Source organism: Tetranychus urticae, chromosome 2, assembly GCF_039701765.1.
Source record: "Tetranychus urticae isolate SD_2017Ah chromosome 2, NJAU_TeUrti_SD_1.0, whole genome shotgun sequence".
In the NCBI taxonomy this organism is placed as follows: domain Eukaryota; kingdom Metazoa; phylum Arthropoda; class Arachnida; order Trombidiformes; family Tetranychidae; genus Tetranychus; species Tetranychus urticae.
In genome coordinates, this window is record NC_142959.1 from 12785167 (window position 1) to 12801590 (window position 16424).

The following is a 16424-nucleotide window of genomic DNA, read 5'->3' on the forward strand; positions in this document are numbered from 1 at the left end:
GTTTGGGTAACCGGTTCATAATGATTACTGGTTACTGGTAACCAGGAGAAACAGACTCTTTTTTGTGCTTGTATCGAAACCGAATTGCGCTTCTCATTTTTTATTATTTGTTGAGGTTTTTTTCACTCTCATATTAACGTAATTTATTGTTTTATTTTTTAAATTGAAAATGCCATATGCTAATCAACCACAAATCAGTATTACTGATTCTTCCAAGGAAAATATTAAATTCTCTATTGAAGAAACAAGTTTAAGTGTCGCCAATGCTTTACGCCGGACATTTATTAGTGAGGTACCAACTTTGGCCATTGATTGGGTTCAATTGGAGGCAAACTCTACCGTTTTGTTTGATGAATTCATTGCTTCTCGTTTGGGACTCATTCCTCTAACCAGTGATGAGGTTGTCGATAAAATGGCTTATTCGAGAGACTGTGTCTGTAGTGACTTCTGTCAGGATTGTGCTGTCGAATTCACATTGCATGTTAAATGCAATGAGGATGCCACTAAAAATGTAACTTCATCCGACTTGAAAAGTAAAAATCAATTTGTTGTACCTGCTACCAAAAAAGCTGATGAAGAAGATTATGGTGATGAGAATGAAGAGATATTAATCGTCAAGCTCAGGAAAGGACAAGAATTGAGAATACGTGCTTATGCTAAGAAAGGTATAATATCTTAATTTACTCGAATTATTCGTATTGAACTCTTTTTTATAAATTTTCATTTTGGTTTCCTTTCTGTAGGGTTTGGCAAGGAACATGCTAAATGGAATCCTACTTCTAGTGTATCCTTTGAATATGATCCAGATAATTCGTTTAGGCACACAACTTTTCCAATTCCCGAAGAATGGCCTAAAAGTGAATTTTCTGAATTGGATGATACTAAATACGAAGCTGATTATATCAGAGACAAGCAACCATCAAAATTCTACTTCAACCTCGAATCTTCCGGAGCTTTGAAGCCGGTCAATATTGTGCTAAGTGGATTGAACGTTTTGAAAAAGAAGCTCACAGATTTGCAAACCCAATTGAATCACGAAATTGAACACGATGCTCTAACAATCATGTAACATATATCCTGCGTTTAATCACACCGTACTTCATGTAAAAATTTAAATTTTATCGAGACATTAAATTTTTCATTTAATGTATATGTCCAGCTATTACAAGAAAGTGCAAGCAACTCAAGCAGGTTAAATTTTAACAAGGTTATGAAAAATAGAATCTCCGAGTTAGTTAATTTCCAGAATACAATGAAATTTGAACTTGATTTGTGATCTGATATTTTCAACTATTACATTTCATCAGTCTTTATAGTTATTAGAAATATCAGACTTTGGGAATGTCTACGGTTTCATTTTTGTTTCGGCGCATAAGAATACTGAAAGTAATGGACGTTTTTGGTAAATTAATTGTTATACACCAAGTAGTTTTCAAATGGTTTTAAAGGCTTTAGGATACCATAAGCTCAGAAATTATGAAGTATGAAATTGTGCGGATCATTATGCTGTAGATGAACTTTTCGAGGCTAAATAAGGCAATTGATTTAGTCTGATAAGCCTCTACCAACCGTTTCATATTTTATAATTACACCGGTCCAGCTTCAACTTCGAATGTTGAAAAGTTTCTTTTATCTTTTTGCAGATTTTCAGCAACTGATGAATTAGTATTCATGTTATTTCCAACACCACTAATGATAATTGAAGACTTAAAAAGATATGCAACATAGCGTGTGGTCAAAACGGCAACCAAAGTTCCTTGTATTAATCCAACGAGAACATCACTCCAGTGGTGCTTGTAATCAGAGATGCGAGTGAATCCAGTATAAATTGATAAATAAATGACAAGAACCTGGAGAAAAGCTCTTGGCAAAGCTAGTTTTGGACTTTTAACACGATTCTGTAAGTAAATCTGTAAAAATGAATGATGAAAAAGAGTTAATTGATCATGATACCAGATTTGAATAAAGCTAATTGAAAGAATTGAAGATGATATTAAACGCCAAGGATAACAAGTGACAAGGACACAGAACAATGAATGAAACTATTTATAAATGCACATCATGTAAACTTACAGCAATGTAAACAGCACAATAAGCTGAAAATGATGAATGTCCAGACATGAATGATAGTCGAGCATCTCTCATTAAATCTCTGGAAATTCCTGGTTTTCCTTGGCAAACATAATTCTCGATATACCTGAAATCATTTTGACCGCAATTAAAAGCCTCGTCGGGCCTGCAAACATCGATAAAATGGGGTCTGAGTCTTCCAATTGAATATTTGGCTATATCAGTCAATGTTTGAGATGAAAGAGCACCAAAAGCAAATATAATCAGCTGATGGTAGAGTATCCATGCAAATTGGAGCACTGGTTGGCGTCCAGCATTTCCAAGTCTAAAGCTTTCTAAAGACATGTATTCAGTAGTACAAATCTATAAAATAAATAAAAATACATAGTTTTAATCATCATGGCAATTCAATCAAGAAAATTACTTCTTTAACAGATACCCATTTAATCCACATTCAGGCAAAACAAAGAGACCAACGAAAATAAAAGGCAGCTAACGTGAAGGTTTTATCCTAGAATCATAATTTTCATACTTTTCTTTCGATCTTATAATAAATATATATATTTAAGGAATTTAAGGAATTCCCATAATATATAAATTCTGAGGGAATTTGCTTGAAAGTGGATTAAATCGTGCAATTCAAAATAAATACCACAACAAGAGAAGAAATGATTGACACGGAGAATAGTAATCCTGATGATATGGTTGATTCTTTAAAAGGATAACGGATTGATTCATCATCACAGTAAAAGCCACGTTTATAAGGGTCACCAATGAAGTACAATAAGAAAAATGGTAATCCAACTGTAATTAAAATCAGAGAAAATTAATAATATAGAGAAGCTGGATAGAGAAAAGGTGTAAACTTTAAATTAAACCCATGGTCAACTTACCTAAGAAAGTAGCTAATGAATCTAGCGATACTTTGAATAATAATGCTCTGTTGATGGCCATAATGATGAATCAATGTTGAAAACACAGTTAGAATAAGAAAATAATTATCAAAATGGTGATTCTATTGCTGGATAAACATGCCACAATAAAACTGAATGATCCTTTATGAAATCATTTTTTGCATCAGTTGGCTGAAAGGTGGAGATTGAAAGGAAGAGACTCTCTAACCAAAATATTTCAGGCAAAGAGAGGGAAAAGTAGGTAAGATAGCAACTGTAGATTTAATTATAGTTAAGTAATTTTTTTGGACAAATAGGCAAATTTTATTGATAAAATTGAATTAGGTTAACATTATCATGACAGGAAATGTTATATTATTGTTATATTTTAAATGCTAATGAAATTGTCCTTCGTTAGGAGCCAGGATACATAACCTTGCATGATTTATATATCAAATTTTGGTAAAAGCAAGTTTTGTTGTAAAGCTTGATCAGAAGAAAGTTCATATTGTATAGACATGATTACATTGTTGTAAGCTTCCTTCCATTCGTAATCGCCACGATTGCCAACTAATTCGTGAAAAGTTTGTACAATGGCTGCTAAATAGGTTAAGTTACGTTCCTCGATAAGATCGTAAAAATACTTTAAAATATATGCAACATCTTCATCGTTCAATTCAACCTCAGTTTCAATCCATTCTCTTATGATGTCGGATACAGTGTTTAATTCAGTTTCACCGCAAACATTTGCTTGTCTAGTCCGAGAACTGGTACCAATGTTAGAAGACGAAGTTGCCGCTGATGTTGATGAATCAGTTGTTGAGTTGGTTGTCCCAGAACGTTTAACGAAAAAGTCCATTGGCCCAATGGCTGTGAGTTTAGGCTGGTTCTTCGAGTTTCGCTTCTTGGGTTTTGATGTGGAATTTTTTTTCATCTTGATATCAAATGAAGATGTCTTTGGTACTGCTTGGTAATTGGTACTATTTAATGTTACTCAAAATTGTGGCTTAAATTTCCAGTATCTAACCAAATAAATGAATTATTACTTACATCGTCACCTATGCCGAGTGAAACTGAGGATGGGGATGGTGATTCTGTATCCTGTGATAAAAACAGAGATGAAAAAGTTAATTAAGGATTGATTATTGATTAATCAGATAAGCTTACCATTTCAAAACAAGATTTCATCACTTTGCAACTTTGTTGCAAGCTGCTGTCATAAGTCTCCATGGTTACAATTGGCTGTATGAAGCCGGTGGCGCCGTTTTAAGCCAACTATCGGAAAGAACCGATTCTTTGCCGATATCCCAGAATCATCAAATTAAAATAAAAACTAAATTAAAATGTGAACTCCTGATCCAATACAAGCGATATGTAACTGTTTTCACAGTTGGACTTTATGGATACACCTTTTTGCTGTTTATGTGGAGCCAGCTGATTTGTTCTCAATTTATCGATATCTCAATCAATAACTAAATTTGATAGATTTACAGTTTGAGTTTTATTGACAAATAACACAAATTGTACATTCAATGTAATTTTATGAACAAGGATTGCTTGACTCTGGAAAACGCACATCAGCGCACGTATGATCTGGTGACTTAATTTTGATCCTGAACAATCTTCCAGTTTTACCACAAACACACAATTTATATTGTAAACTCATTGAATTAGTCTCCTCTCCTTCATCAATACTTCCAGGCGAGATTATCATTCGAGTTGGATTTATTGTGATTCCTTGTTCACCTTCAAATACAATTGAACCATTTATACTTGAAAGACTTATTGATGAACTAGCTAAATTGATAGATTTAGAATCAATTTGAACACCTTCATTTCCAGATATGCTGATAGATCTTGCACTTGATATGGTTAAATCACTATCTGTTGGCGATCTTATCTTATGGACATTTCGGATGCCCCCTTCAATGGATATAGACGAGATTGAAGGTAAAGGCAGCTTTGAAAAATCTGGTGGAAACAGCAATTTGTCTGTTTTTTGTGAATACACTTTGAACCCTTCAGGTGAACCAATCTCTAATCCTTCTGAATTGAGGTGCAAATATGACTCTGATCCCGCTTCTAGAGAAATATCTCCTTTGATTTTTGATACACCGGCCATTACATTCTTGTACAAATGAACTCTATTAAGATTGGCTTCGTGGTTGAATATAACGTGTCCATCGTCACTAAAGGCAATCATCTCCATCCGAGGAAACAGCCGCAATTTATAGATTATCATAAAATTGGTAAAACTGGTCAGTGCTGAGATCATCAGGAGGACACCAATAATCACCACCAAAGCTAATGCTTCCAGCCCTTTAAACCCAATCACCTAAAATTCAAAATTGGAAATAATGATGGGAAAAACATTGTTTACATCATGAAAAGGCAAATTCAAAATCTTAACCCATTTCTACCGTTGCAAAGACGAACCGAAAGAAACAGCTGACTCTGATTAAGTGTTCGAATGGACTTACTTTGCTCGAGTTGTAGCTTTCAGGTTGACCATTTAATGTTGCCGGACTCATGATGATGAATATTAGATACAAAAAAGGATTGGAATTGCCGAATATACTCTTTGATCACTCTTGGAACAGAAAACAATGTGCAAAAAGCAATGAATTTATGCTTACTTCGAAGAAAGACTTTCTTTGTCTCCCTCCTTCTCTAGGATTAGAAAAATAGGCAACTCTTTTGAAACTGGTAAAGAGATAAACATGTTAGAATGATGGTGAAAATAGTAATAGAACCAGCAGATCAGACTCATGGTTATTCGTGAAGATGCGCATTGTAATTAGAACCATTAGAGTTCAAATTTAATATTTGTTTACTTATCCCTATCTGGTTTACTATCGGTAATAATATATAAATAAGGTTATTCCGAAAACGCTGATGATTCGACCGTGATTTTCGAATTTCTTTCAACCAATTCAAAATAATTGATTACTGGATGACCTTTTGATACAACCAGTTTACCTTTCATCGCCAAAATCAACAAAGGCGATCTAAAAAAATAACACATCAAACAAAGTGATTGGCTGATGGATACTGAGCTGGATCTTAAACACGTAAGTTACTGAAATTTATTAATAATTACTAAATATGGTTTAGGTTAATAAAATCAATTAGTCTAGTCACCATGAGGAATCCTATGATAAGACTTACTCTGTAATCGATCGCTTCACCTGGAATACTCAAGTTTACCTTATCAAAAAGGTAACCTTGAGATTCAACGTAACATTTTTAAAAAAGGTTAAGACTTGCTATTGTCAAATCTTACTTGTTTTATCTGATATTTTAAAATCTATTCTTTATCTTGAATTCTAATCAGTTCTGTTCTCTTATCTCATGTTTCTATTGCAACAGTTAGTTGATCCTGTTTATAAAATGGACCAAAAGATATTGAAGCTATTTTATTCAAATGACAAACACATTAATCATCTCTATCAAATTGGATATCACAATGATCATGATCTGGTCTTGATCAACTTGGGAATCAACTTGCCTTGGAAAGCATAAAGATGAACCTGTAAAGATATATTTACGTCTTGTTATAGCAAACGTTTACTTGCTCGTTGTTGATTATTACAAAAATTATATGCACATAAGGAAATTATATATTTAAATTGTAAAAAAAGATGTCTTCAAGAAACGATCCATCAACTGAAACCATCTCAATTGGCGTTCCAATATCACCTTGTGATACAATTTCATATGCTTACCTTTGTTTGGCATTAACACTATTTGCTGCTGGCTCTTTGATAACATTACTTTCAATTGAAGAGAGTCACTTATTAACCAGTGCATTTGCTCGATTCTGGTTCATTGGACCCTTCTTTTTATGCTGTGGTCTCATGGTTGCCCTTAAAACACTAATTCACATTCGCAAAAAGACATTAATTGAATACTTGACCAGACAAGCGATACTTGCTGCGGTAATTTTGTCTCATTTTAACCAACGAACACACAAATTCAATTCACTTATTTATTTCATTTTTTTATTCATCCATTATTTAGATGACTCCAGAGATTGATAGTAATTATTATGGACCTGATGATGTCGAGGTTGGACAGAGCTTCACTAACCAACCTTCACCTCCGCCATCTTATGAAACAGCCATAGCAACTGGTTTTAATCAATCGGAGAAAATATATTTATAATTTACACTCAAATTTCATTATCACTTTTGACTTGATATAACTTCCAAAATATACTTCCATTGATAACATATTCATTTTAAAATTGAAACCAATTATTATATTCTTGACCTTTCACCACGTTATAATTCACACTCAAAAATACGACTAATTGTCAAGCACTCAAAGGAATCCATAATCACCTTGGTTGGAGACTAAATTATCCAGTTAAGATTAAATGTACTTCAAAGTTGAACATGAATTATTGCCATAAAATGTAATCCAATTTCAACTTGAAAATGATTCTAAATTTATCACAACGTTGACAAATACAAATAAGCATTTAAATTTAATTTTTGGTAACAATCTGACAAATTAACTCAATAATTTACACGAAAAATCACATTGAATATAAGAAGATGAATAATCTCGAGAACTGTCAAGAAGAGTAAACAAAAAATGAAGTTCATTGATCTCCATTAATCACAGATGATAATGAAAGAAATGGTTAAGATGAAATATTTGACAGAGTAAAGAATCGATTGAATTCATTTCCGTCTTGAGTGATACACTAATGACAATCATGATATGAATTGTTCATAACCATTTCCAGTTATGTAGACAATCACAATTGTATATCAAATAAAAGTCTGAAAGGAAATGATGAATTTCATTATTACAGACTGAGCCCAAGTATTAAATGTAACAAATTTATAATGAAATACTGACTCTACAATTTAATTTAATAACTGAACGTTGACTTCAATTAGTTTGTATTACAGTGAACTATGAAAAGCTAAACAATTAAGTATTAGACTTGAAACAAAACCTAATATCAACTTTGAAGCTTTTGTATTCACTTGACTAAGTCAATGTAATTACAGTTTCATCTTCGTCCTTTTTTTCCTGAATATTTCGTCTTATTTTAGTTCGTTTTTGATTCACTGAATTGAAACAATTTGAGATTCAATCAGTTGGAAGGTTACAGTAAAAGGTTTGATATTATAAAGTTGGATTTTGTTCAAGAGAAAAGGCTAAAGGAATTGTTTGGTGCGTTTCTGGTTGATTCAGTTAACAACAGTTTTTTTATACTCTAAACCAGTTTTATTGTTGATTATATTATTGGTTTTTTCGGGCTTTTTACCACTTTTTGTTTAAAGATTTACATAATACAAAAAAAGAGAGATTGAGACAAAAGCTAGAGAAAATGAGAGTAAGAATATTGATAAGAAAAAAGAGAAAACAAATGAATTATGAGAAAAATTGAATGTAAATCTTGGTAATTCGCAGTCATGACTCGATGAGAAGATCTTGTTTTGTCGCAATGTTAGTCTTTCATATTTTCTGGCCTTCATTTACTCCTTTGAGCTTGAGAGTTTCCCAGTTTTGTCTCTATTTTGTTTCACAGCAACTCTTTTTTTTTCGTTGTTGAATATTTTGGTTAAGAGTAAAAAAAGATTGTATTGAATAGAAACAATAATGTGTTACAGAATAAGAAATATAAGAGAAAAAGGAAAAAAAACTGGAAGAAATGATGATATTTTGGTTTCATCTTTTATCGACATCACTTGATCAACTTGCCATTGCTTTTGAGAAGAAAATAAACCCACAGTTGCTAAATTTGCCGCTTCGATTCGATAGATTCTTCTCTTCGGTGATACAGGAAAATTTTACCATGAAATTATCAAAGTAAAATCATAGTTTTATGCTATAAATATTAGAAAAGAAAAGGTTTTGTTTTGGTGTAAACGGGAACGTTGATGAAAAACATTTGAAATCAGGTAATAGTGGAAGTTGTCTCGAGGATAAAATGGAAAAGATGTACTAAAGGATTTGGTGAAGATTGGGTGAATAGAATTGAATTTTTGTTTCTTTTTAAATCAGATTATGTGTGAAGGAATAAGTGCGGCGCAATGAGTCAGGTTAAGATGTTTAATATGCTTGGCTTGGAGTGATTGATGATGAGTTTGTCTTTCGATTTTTGTTTCGAGGCTGTTTGGTTTTCTTGGCTTGAGGTGAACATTGTTTGCTTACTGCCTTGGTGGCTGGACAATCGGGTCCATCACCTTCTAGTCGGGTTAAGGTTCGCTTCTTTTCACCATTTTCACAAGGTGTCCATTCTCCCTTTGAATATCGACAAGCTGTGAGAAGAGACAGAAAATAAAATGATTAGTTGACAAAAAAAGAGGAAATGTTTTGATGGAAGAAAAGAAGAATAGAATTGTAAAAGAAATTTAATTCAATTTACGGTCTTTAATTGACGTTTATAACTGAAATTATAATTTATATAACAATGATTACTTGAGTTCATGTGTTCTGTTGACATTTTACTGTCATCATGAGATTCACTCTTCAAATGATTGTTCACTCATCTATTACAACTATTAGGGTCAAATTTTGTCAAACTATAACCATGAAATGTAATTAGTAGCAGATTACATTGTGTTGGAAGAAGAAGCACAAATTAGCTGTTCATTAACGATTAACATTTAACAAGCAGAAGCAACAAGGTTATTTCAATCATGAGCTGTTTGGTAAATCCTCAAATCTGTGAGTTATTAGTTCGTCGAGTTTTCAAGTTATTAATAGCTTCCATCTTTCAATAGGTATCAATAAAGGAAATCAATATAACATTGCTAATTCCAGATAAATTGTGTAGTTTAAGTGCGTAAATTGTGTTGATGAACAATTTAGATTGAAAATATTGTAAACTGAAATTCGTGCAAGATTGAAATTGCAAGAAAAAATAGTCACAAGAAGATTGATTGATAGATAAATGAATGAGCTTGAAAACCCGTTTCCGCTTTTAGATTGACATGTTTTTTTCAAGATGTTAATTTGACATTATCATTGAAGTTGTGACTGATTATGATGTTTATTAAAGATTAACTAATAACGTAAGAAAATCATAAGACAAGATTACATTACATAAATCAATACCAATAAATCTATTAATCCTAGATTAACTCGACTTGTAGATCATGTTTTTGATTGGATTATTTGATATGAGTAAAGATTTGTCAATTAAACACATGATTAAGGTTCATCTTACCTGGTCTACATTTTTTGGTGGCAGGTCGTGTTGCTTCACAGCCTGGAGTTGGTATTTTCAAAGTATCGGTTCGTGATTTTTCACCGTTGACACAATCTGACCATGGACCTTTGTTGTAACGGCAAACTGGGGAGAAAACAATTAAAATAATTAAGACAATCAGATAAGTAATAGTTAAACCACTTTATCTCAACTATTTGCCATTAAGATTCTCGCCTTTGGATCTTAATAGCAAATACTTTTGATTTAGTGATATACTAATAACATTAAAGACTTAAGATAATTAACGAAGAAAAATTAATAATGAGAAATTTTGAAGGTTGATTCAATAACAAAACTTCCAATAAGCTCAAGTTCAATTATTTTTAGCTCAAGCTCAGAGAAATGCAAACTAATAGGAAAAAAGACACTTTTTGCTGTAAATTATCACATACATTTGCTTAAGAAAAAACATCAATTCTGCATTTCGAATGTTGTGCGATAAATTGTAATAAATTATAATGGAAATGAACTGATTAGAGAAACGTCCATAAACAGATATTTCAATTTCTGGTTAAAACTGTAAATAATCTTTATTTTACGCCTTTTCTTGGTTTATCTGACAAAAGTTTGCAGGGAAATATATTTTTTTTGAACTAAATTTTTGGGTTTTTTGGGTTTGAATGAGAGAATTAGTAAACAAAGATTTTCGAATATTTTTCTCATAAGAAACCTGAATCAATGGGAAAATGTATTGAACATAAGTGCGATTAAGATGGAAACTATCAAAGCTAAGTTCATCGTTAATAGATAGAGATGAGAGGAAAAAGGTTCACTGAACTTGAGTAAGATGGAAACAGAATGACAGAAGATTCACAGTTGCCAGGTTTAAAAGAATCTAATCAAGCAGATAACTTGGAATGAAACGTATCATGAGTTGCAAATGAAAAGCTAAAAACAATGAATATTGCAGCAGAAAGACTCGGGTAGATGAATGCTAATTACTGGAGTAAATCACGTAAAAATTTAAAATCCTATTTAAAGGTACGAGCATTGAGCTGCAACTGTTTTACTTTGAAATATTAACAATTAAGGATTGTAATTAGATTTTAGACATAATTGGAATATTAAATGATAAGTGAAAGAATATTGAAATTGAGAAGTTGTGTTAACACGAAAAAATGAAATTGTTTTTGTTTACCTTGCTTGTTATTAGGAGATTTTTGTTTAGGTTGTCGTTCAGGTGTTTCACAAAGCACAATGGTCAATGTAATGACGAGAGCGAAAAATATACTGAAAATTTTCGAATTCATTGCTATTTGGTTAAAAATAAGAATCGCTGGGTTTGCAAGTGTTGATGGAGTTGTTCAAGAACTGAAACTAATGTACAAGATGAAAACAAGTTGAGCAAGAAGTGAAGAATCAGTTATAACACTAGAAGAGTACAGTGAATTATAGCGATTGAAGGAGAAATGATTGAGTGTGTGAGTCAATAGTGAGTCTAGTTGTTCAAGATTTATATATAAAATTACATAATAAAATGAGAAGCTTAAAGGGAAGAGAATGAGTCTCTCTGTTGATGTTTGTTTCGGTATATATCGATGTATTTATCTCATCAGCTTCCACCATCTGAAAGGAGCTTCTCAGAGGCTTAAGATAATCATGTAGCGCAAGCGCTTACATTGGAGATGGAGTGGACTTCATCACGATCTTTGCCTTGTAAATGTTGCTTAAAGCAACCCAGACAATCTCAGATGGTGAGTGAACAAAAAACAGAGTGAGACTGAGGAAGATGAAGATGGAAGAAAGATGGGAAAATATTCTTGAAACAAACAAAAAAAACAACATAAGATTTAAAGATACGAAATGATTTCCTAAAATCAGTTCTAGATGGAAGTAGGAGGAAATTGTAAGATGATCAAGACAGAGATGCGTGTCTGAGATTTAAACAAATTATGGGTACAAACAATTGACCACGAAAGAGCAGTCAAGAGATGAACATTTACGATGAATAAGCTCTATTCATAATGATTTTCAAGCAAATCTAAAGTGAATTCCTTCACGTTGAACTTTACTTTACAGTGCAAGATATTGTCAAGTTTCAAGTTGAACCGTATCTTGTATTTTTGTTTGTTTATGCATTGGGTCAATTTTTTGGTCACTACTTGGTTCTGTTTCAGTAATTTGGGTAAAAACAAGTTTAGGTTTAAAAGCTTTGCTCAGTTTGTAATTTAATAATGAATTCAAGACAATTTGGAAGAAAGGAAAAACAGAAATACTAGGAAAATGAAAGATGATATAGAAACCGCTAGTAATTTCCTGGCTATTTTTATGATTAGAAGGAAAACTCAAGAAATAAATTCACCAGCAAATGTAAGGTTTATCATAAAGTAAATGACCTTTGAAAATGCATCTGCAATTTATTGATCATTGCTTTATTGATATAACCAGGTCTTTTATTCACTATTTAATCCAATCTTTAGCTTCTGAATATTTCTCCGGTTTTCAATCTTTTACTCTTCACGCATTTTGAATGACATTTTTTACACACTTTACATCAAAAGTAGGTGGAGAAGGAGGAAATGGTGAAAAGATTGAAAATAGAGTATAAAGTGATTCCCAAGCCTTTTGTGAAAAAACGTCTCCATACCAAATTGATTTAAATGAGAAACAATTTGACGATACTCGTGAGAATCTCCAGTAAAGGGAAAATGGAAAGGAATATTCGGGGGAATTTGAAGGGAGAGAAAAGACATCAATATTGAATAAACATTTAAGACCATGGGTTGATATTTCGAGCACAATCCTAATGAAAATTGATGTTAATAATGAATAATGATGATATAATTGTGGTGAGAGGAAAGTAGATGAATCTAAGAAAGTGAATGAGAATGCATTTGTTTGAAAATACATAGATTAAGGAAATTTTGCTCTCAGCTTGCTATTGATAGAGTTGACATGATAAATTCTGGGAAGGTTTCTCAATATGTTAAATAAAGGAGAAAAAAAGGAATGAAATTCTATGGAAATTGGGAAGATGTTTCCTTTTCTTATAAAAGCTATTGTTCGCAGCCTGGTTAACACATTAAAAGCAAGTTAAGCTGGTGAAGTAATTGAAGTAATTTAGTTCGAGAAAAAGCAGACTTTGTTCTGGTGAGTAAACGTTTGTTTGAAAACAAAGAATAATTATTTAAGGTGAGATTAATGGCTATTTTATGGATGAATGTAGAGAAAGTAGAATGAAAATTACAAGCAAGATGTTAATATTGTGGAAATAATGTTCAGAATAATGATATAACAATCGATTTTCTCATTAAATACTGTCCATAAAGACAATATATAAATATTTCAACTCAACTTTGGTTCATCCTTAATGACTCAATTGCAATTTTAAATAAAAGAAATGATGACTACAACCATATCTTGCACCCAAATGATGAGTTATGAATCAATTTCATTTGCCTTGCATACTTTGACATGAGTTTTCATCAAAAAATACCAAATTTATGAGGGTTAAGACATTACACAGGAGGAAATTATCGATGATTCAGTCACGAGATGAGATTCACAGAAATAAACTCGAGCTAACAAATCCTTTTGGAAGATATAAGCAACAAATCAAAGATCATTTTGCTTTGGCTTAAAGATAACATGCTCAAAAAATGAGCAACATCACTAAAAGTGTCAAAAATATATTTACAGCATACATCTTCAAGGAGAAAGACTGATTGGAAGTTTCGTCTAAAATCAAACCTAAACATCGTTCATTGAAATTTCAGTTACTTACCATTTTTACATTTTTTGTGAATAGTTCTGGTGTTGTTGCAGTTTGAAACTGAATGGGAAACCCTCAAAGTATCCTCACGGCTTCTGATGCCATTTGAACAGGCAGACCAAGTTCCTTTCATATACTTACAATCGGCTGAAAACAAATTGAAATAAGAAAATTAATACATTCGGAGTTGTTCCACAAAAGCACAGGTGGTTAGGTTAAAAATTTGAAAAGGTTTGTTGCCATGAAAATGATCCAGAGCTAACACGGAACTAAGAGGTCGGAAAAAATAGCTTACATTGTTTACCAGATTTTGTATGAGTTTGTGAGATTGAAGGCACAGAAAGATCAGTGTTTTGATCACAGTTGACAGTTACCAGGTTAATCGAGATGATCACATGTAAAATTAACAAGCTGTATCGCAACATGGTGTTGAAAGATATTTTAAAGAAACTGAAAATAAACCAAAATGTTGGCAAAAACTTTTTACCTAACAGTAAAGACAATGAAAGATGAAAAAAGAAAACAAAAAAGGCAAAACCGGTAGTTTATTGTAGCTTACTCGTAGCTTACGCCATCTAGTGGACAGTCTGGAGAATATTTTGAATTTTAATCAGACGTCAATTTTAGTCAATTTTTTGATTTGATTAAAGTGTATTGAAATCATCTCTCGATTTACTCTTCTCCAAGTCGGTGGATTAAATCCCGAAAAAGAATACGAATCTATGCTGAAAATATTTATGGACGAAGTGAACCTTCTGATGTTACCAGTGTTATTAAAACTAAACCAAGTGAAAAAGATAAGCTCAAGAAACGTCACTGGTTAACGGATGCTCATGGACGTAAAGTTAGAGGTAAAGATGAAGGAAAAATTACCAATTATGATCACTTTGTTACGGAAGATTTAAAATTCCAGGGACCAGTTGATATTAAAACATCATCCATCTATGATTTCTATGACATTCTGGAAGAGATTGGTACAGGAGCTTTTGGTGTGGTCCACAAGTGTCGTGAAAAACGATCAGGTCAAATATTTGCCGCTAAATTCATTCCGGTTGCTCATCCATATGAAAAATCTGTGATTCGTAAAGAGATTGACATAATGAATCAACTTCATCACAATAAGCTGATACGTTTGCATGATGCTTTTGAAGATGATGGTGAAATGATATTGATTTATGAATTTATGTCTGGTGGAGAGTTATTTGAAAGGATAACCACCGAAGGATATCACATGTCAGAAGCCGAAGTAATTAACTACATGAGACAAATTTGTGAAGGAGTTAAACACATGCACGAGAAAAATATCATTCATTTAGACCTAAAACCCGAAAATATTATGTGTCAAGCTAAAAACTCTAGTGCCGTAAAGATTATTGACTTTGGATTGACAACCACATTGGATCCTAATGAGGTAATTAAAATACCAGTTGGAACAGCCGAGTTTGCCGCACCAGAGATTGTTGAACGAGAACCTGTTGGTTTCTATACCGATATGTGGGCTGTCGGAGTTTTAGCCTATGTATTGCTTAGCGGTTTTTCACCTTTTGCTGGTGACAATGATATTGAAACATTGAAAAATATTAAAGCCTGTGATTGGAACTTTGATGAAGATGCCTTCCGCAACATTTCGGACGAGGCCAAAGATTTTATTGGTAAATTATTAACACGCCATAAGGAGAAGAGACCTACGGCTCATGAGTGTCTTGAACATGCATGGCTCAAGGGAACCGGAGGAACAACTCCAATATCCAATCCGTGATCGTATTCACGCTAAATATGGTGATTACTGGTGGTCCGTATTACCCATTGGTCACATTTCAAATTACTCTTTTCTTGGGTAACTAAAATGAATCAAATTTACAAAACCCTAAATCCATATCAACTTGATTTTAATAATAATACCTTCCAACTTGTAAGTTTTCAATTCAATTCGAATTTGGCAGTTCGATTACTGATAAATCTGTAAGTCAACCATTTCTATGTAAGCTGTTGAATTAAATAAACTGTTCATATGCTGCACTGTGCAGTAATTGAATGAACTGTAAACATTGGGTTTGGTGTTTTTGATTGGTTTTTGGCTGGTCATAAGTCAAAATTCAACGATTTAATAATTGACTCATTCATTTCAGAAACTCTTCATTGGAAATCAGCTTCAACTAAAGATAACTGAATGGACTGAGAATCTGGTATTTCATTGCAACTGGAAAAGATCGAGTTTAGCTTTTTTGCTGTAAATTACAATTGATTCAATTTTTTCTCGAGGAATCATGTAATAGTGTTCACTAATCAGGAATTAAGTATCCTAAATTGTGCATCTTGAAAATGTGAAGTGATAGAAACGCAAAAATTTAACCAGCGATGGGTTAAAAGTTACCAATATTTTGGTGACGATGTTAGCCAAAATATTTTTAGTCTATCAAGTTGCCACATCTTCTGTACTAATCTGTCTTCCTTTCCCTTCTTTTTCTCATTCCTTAGTCTTCATCTTCAACTTTCGCTGATCCTTTAGATAATA

The 16424-nt window shown here is 32.6% G+C and overlaps 6 protein-coding genes and 1 pseudogene across 8 annotated transcripts; 3 read left to right on the plus strand and 4 right to left on the minus strand.

Annotated features, from left to right (window-relative positions):
- The first annotated feature begins 70 nt into the window (after positions 1 to 70).
- Positions 71 to 1150, plus strand: Polr2C (RNA polymerase III subunit RpII33). The gene is made up of 2 exons (XM_015927072.3): positions 71 to 665; positions 744 to 1150. Exons 1-2 carry the CDS (start codon positions 170 to 172, stop codon positions 1067 to 1069), a joined length of 822 nt encoding a protein of 273 aa, XP_015782558.1. The 5' UTR covers positions 71 to 169; the 3' UTR covers positions 1070 to 1150.
- LOC107360388 (phospholipid phosphatase 1) lies at positions 1117 to 3160 on the minus strand. Its single transcript, XM_015927037.3, has 4 exons — positions 2964 to 3160; positions 2723 to 2874; positions 2074 to 2433; positions 1117 to 1910 (listed from the first exon to the last, which is right to left on the minus strand). The coding sequence occupies exons 1-4, from the start codon at positions 3022 to 3024 to the stop codon at positions 1587 to 1589; spliced, it is 897 nt and encodes a 298-aa protein (XP_015782523.1). The 5' UTR covers positions 3025 to 3160; the 3' UTR covers positions 1117 to 1586.
- A 66-nt stretch (positions 3161 to 3226) lies between these two features.
- Positions 3227 to 4172, minus strand: LOC107360406 (sarcoglycan beta). The gene is made up of 3 exons (XM_025162128.2): positions 4131 to 4172; positions 4014 to 4064; positions 3227 to 3926 (listed from the first exon to the last, which is right to left on the minus strand). Exon 3 carries the CDS (start codon positions 3895 to 3897, stop codon positions 3409 to 3411), a length of 489 nt encoding a protein of 162 aa, XP_025017896.2. The 5' UTR covers positions 3898 to 3926; positions 4014 to 4064; positions 4131 to 4172; the 3' UTR covers positions 3227 to 3408.
- Positions 4173 to 4440: 268 nt separating this feature from the next.
- Positions 4441 to 5582, minus strand: Scgbeta (sarcoglycan beta). Its single transcript, XM_089267343.1, has 2 exons — positions 5444 to 5582; positions 4441 to 5298 (listed from the first exon to the last, which is right to left on the minus strand). Exons 1-2 carry the CDS (start codon positions 5492 to 5494, stop codon positions 4504 to 4506), a joined length of 846 nt encoding a protein of 281 aa, XP_089123469.1. The 5' UTR covers positions 5495 to 5582; the 3' UTR covers positions 4441 to 4503.
- A 106-nt stretch (positions 5583 to 5688) lies between these two features.
- LOC107360441 (uncharacterized) lies at positions 5689 to 7456 on the plus strand. Its single transcript, XM_015927103.3, has 3 exons — positions 5689 to 6034; positions 6333 to 6901; positions 6984 to 7456. Exons 2-3 carry the CDS (start codon positions 6605 to 6607, stop codon positions 7125 to 7127), a joined length of 441 nt encoding a protein of 146 aa, XP_015782589.1. The 5' UTR covers positions 5689 to 6034; positions 6333 to 6604; the 3' UTR covers positions 7128 to 7456.
- Positions 7457 to 8184: 728 nt separating this feature from the next.
- Positions 8185 to 14411, minus strand: LOC107360426 (uncharacterized). 2 transcript variants are annotated; one of them, XM_015927085.3, is made up of 4 exons: positions 14205 to 14411; positions 13922 to 14056; positions 10156 to 10281; positions 8185 to 9244 (listed from the first exon to the last, which is right to left on the minus strand). In XM_015927085.3, exons 1-4 carry the CDS (start codon positions 14332 to 14334, stop codon positions 9036 to 9038), a joined length of 600 nt encoding a protein of 199 aa, XP_015782571.1. In that variant the 5' UTR covers positions 14335 to 14411; the 3' UTR covers positions 8185 to 9035. The 2 variants fall into 2 exon arrangements, with proteins under 2 accessions (XP_015782571.1, XP_015782577.1); XM_015927091.3 differs by lacking the exons at positions 13922 to 14056; positions 14205 to 14411 and adding an exon at positions 11336 to 11553.
- A 156-nt stretch (positions 14412 to 14567) lies between these two features.
- Positions 14568 to 16006, plus strand: LOC107370632 (myosin light chain kinase family member 4 pseudogene; annotated as a pseudogene). Its single transcript, XR_016198635.1, has one exon. The product of XR_016198635.1 is annotated as a myosin light chain kinase family member 4 pseudogene (transcript).
- Positions 16007 to 16424: the final 418 nt, after the last annotated feature.

What these genes read in the sequence shown, in the direction of transcription:
- Polr2C (XM_015927072.3), top strand. Translation starts at nt 170, where the DNA reads ATGCCATATGCTAATCAACCACAAATCAGTATTACTGATTCTTCCAAG. An exon ending in ACGTGCTTATGCTAAGAAAG is followed by an intron (nt 666 to 743) that starts GTATAATATCTT and finishes TCCTTTCTGTAG; the next exon opens with GGTTTGGCAAGGAACATGCT.
- LOC107360388 (XM_015927037.3), bottom strand. Translation starts at nt 3,024, where the DNA reads ATGGCCATCAACAGAGCATTATTATTCAAAGTATCGCTAGATTCATTA. An exon ending in TTCATTAGCTACTTTCTTAG is followed by an intron (nt 2,875 to 2,963) that starts GTAAGTTGACCA and finishes TTTTAATTACAG; the next exon opens with TTGGATTACCATTTTTCTTA. An exon ending in TCATTTCTTCTCTTGTTGTG is followed by an intron (nt 2,434 to 2,722) that starts GTATTTATTTTG and finishes TTTATTTTATAG; the next exon opens with ATTTGTACTACTGAATACAT.
- LOC107360406 (XM_025162128.2), bottom strand. Translation starts at nt 3,897, where the DNA reads ATGAAAAAAAATTCCACATCAAAACCCAAGAAGCGAAACTCGAAGAAC.
- Scgbeta (XM_089267343.1), bottom strand. Translation starts at nt 5,494, where the DNA reads ATGAGTCCGGCAACATTAAATGGTCAACCTGAAAGCTACAACTCGAGC. An exon ending in AAAGCTACAACTCGAGCAAA is followed by an intron (nt 5,299 to 5,443) that starts GTAAGTCCATTC and finishes TTTGAATTTTAG; the next exon opens with GTGATTGGGTTTAAAGGGCT.
- LOC107360441 (XM_015927103.3), top strand. Translation starts at nt 6,605, where the DNA reads ATGTCTTCAAGAAACGATCCATCAACTGAAACCATCTCAATTGGCGTT. An exon ending in GACAAGCGATACTTGCTGCG is followed by an intron (nt 6,902 to 6,983) that starts GTAATTTTGTCT and finishes TCCATTATTTAG; the next exon opens with ATGACTCCAGAGATTGATAG.
- LOC107360426 (XM_015927085.3), bottom strand. Translation starts at nt 14,334, where the DNA reads ATGTTGCGATACAGCTTGTTAATTTTACATGTGATCATCTCGATTAAC. An exon ending in TACAAAATCTGGTAAACAAT is followed by an intron (nt 14,057 to 14,204) that starts GTAAGCTATTTT and finishes ATTTGTTTTCAG; the next exon opens with CCGATTGTAAGTATATGAAA. An exon ending in TCACAAAAAATGTAAAAATG is followed by an intron (nt 10,282 to 13,921) that starts GTAAGTAACTGA and finishes TTTTCTCCCCAG; the next exon opens with TTTGCCGTTACAACAAAGGT.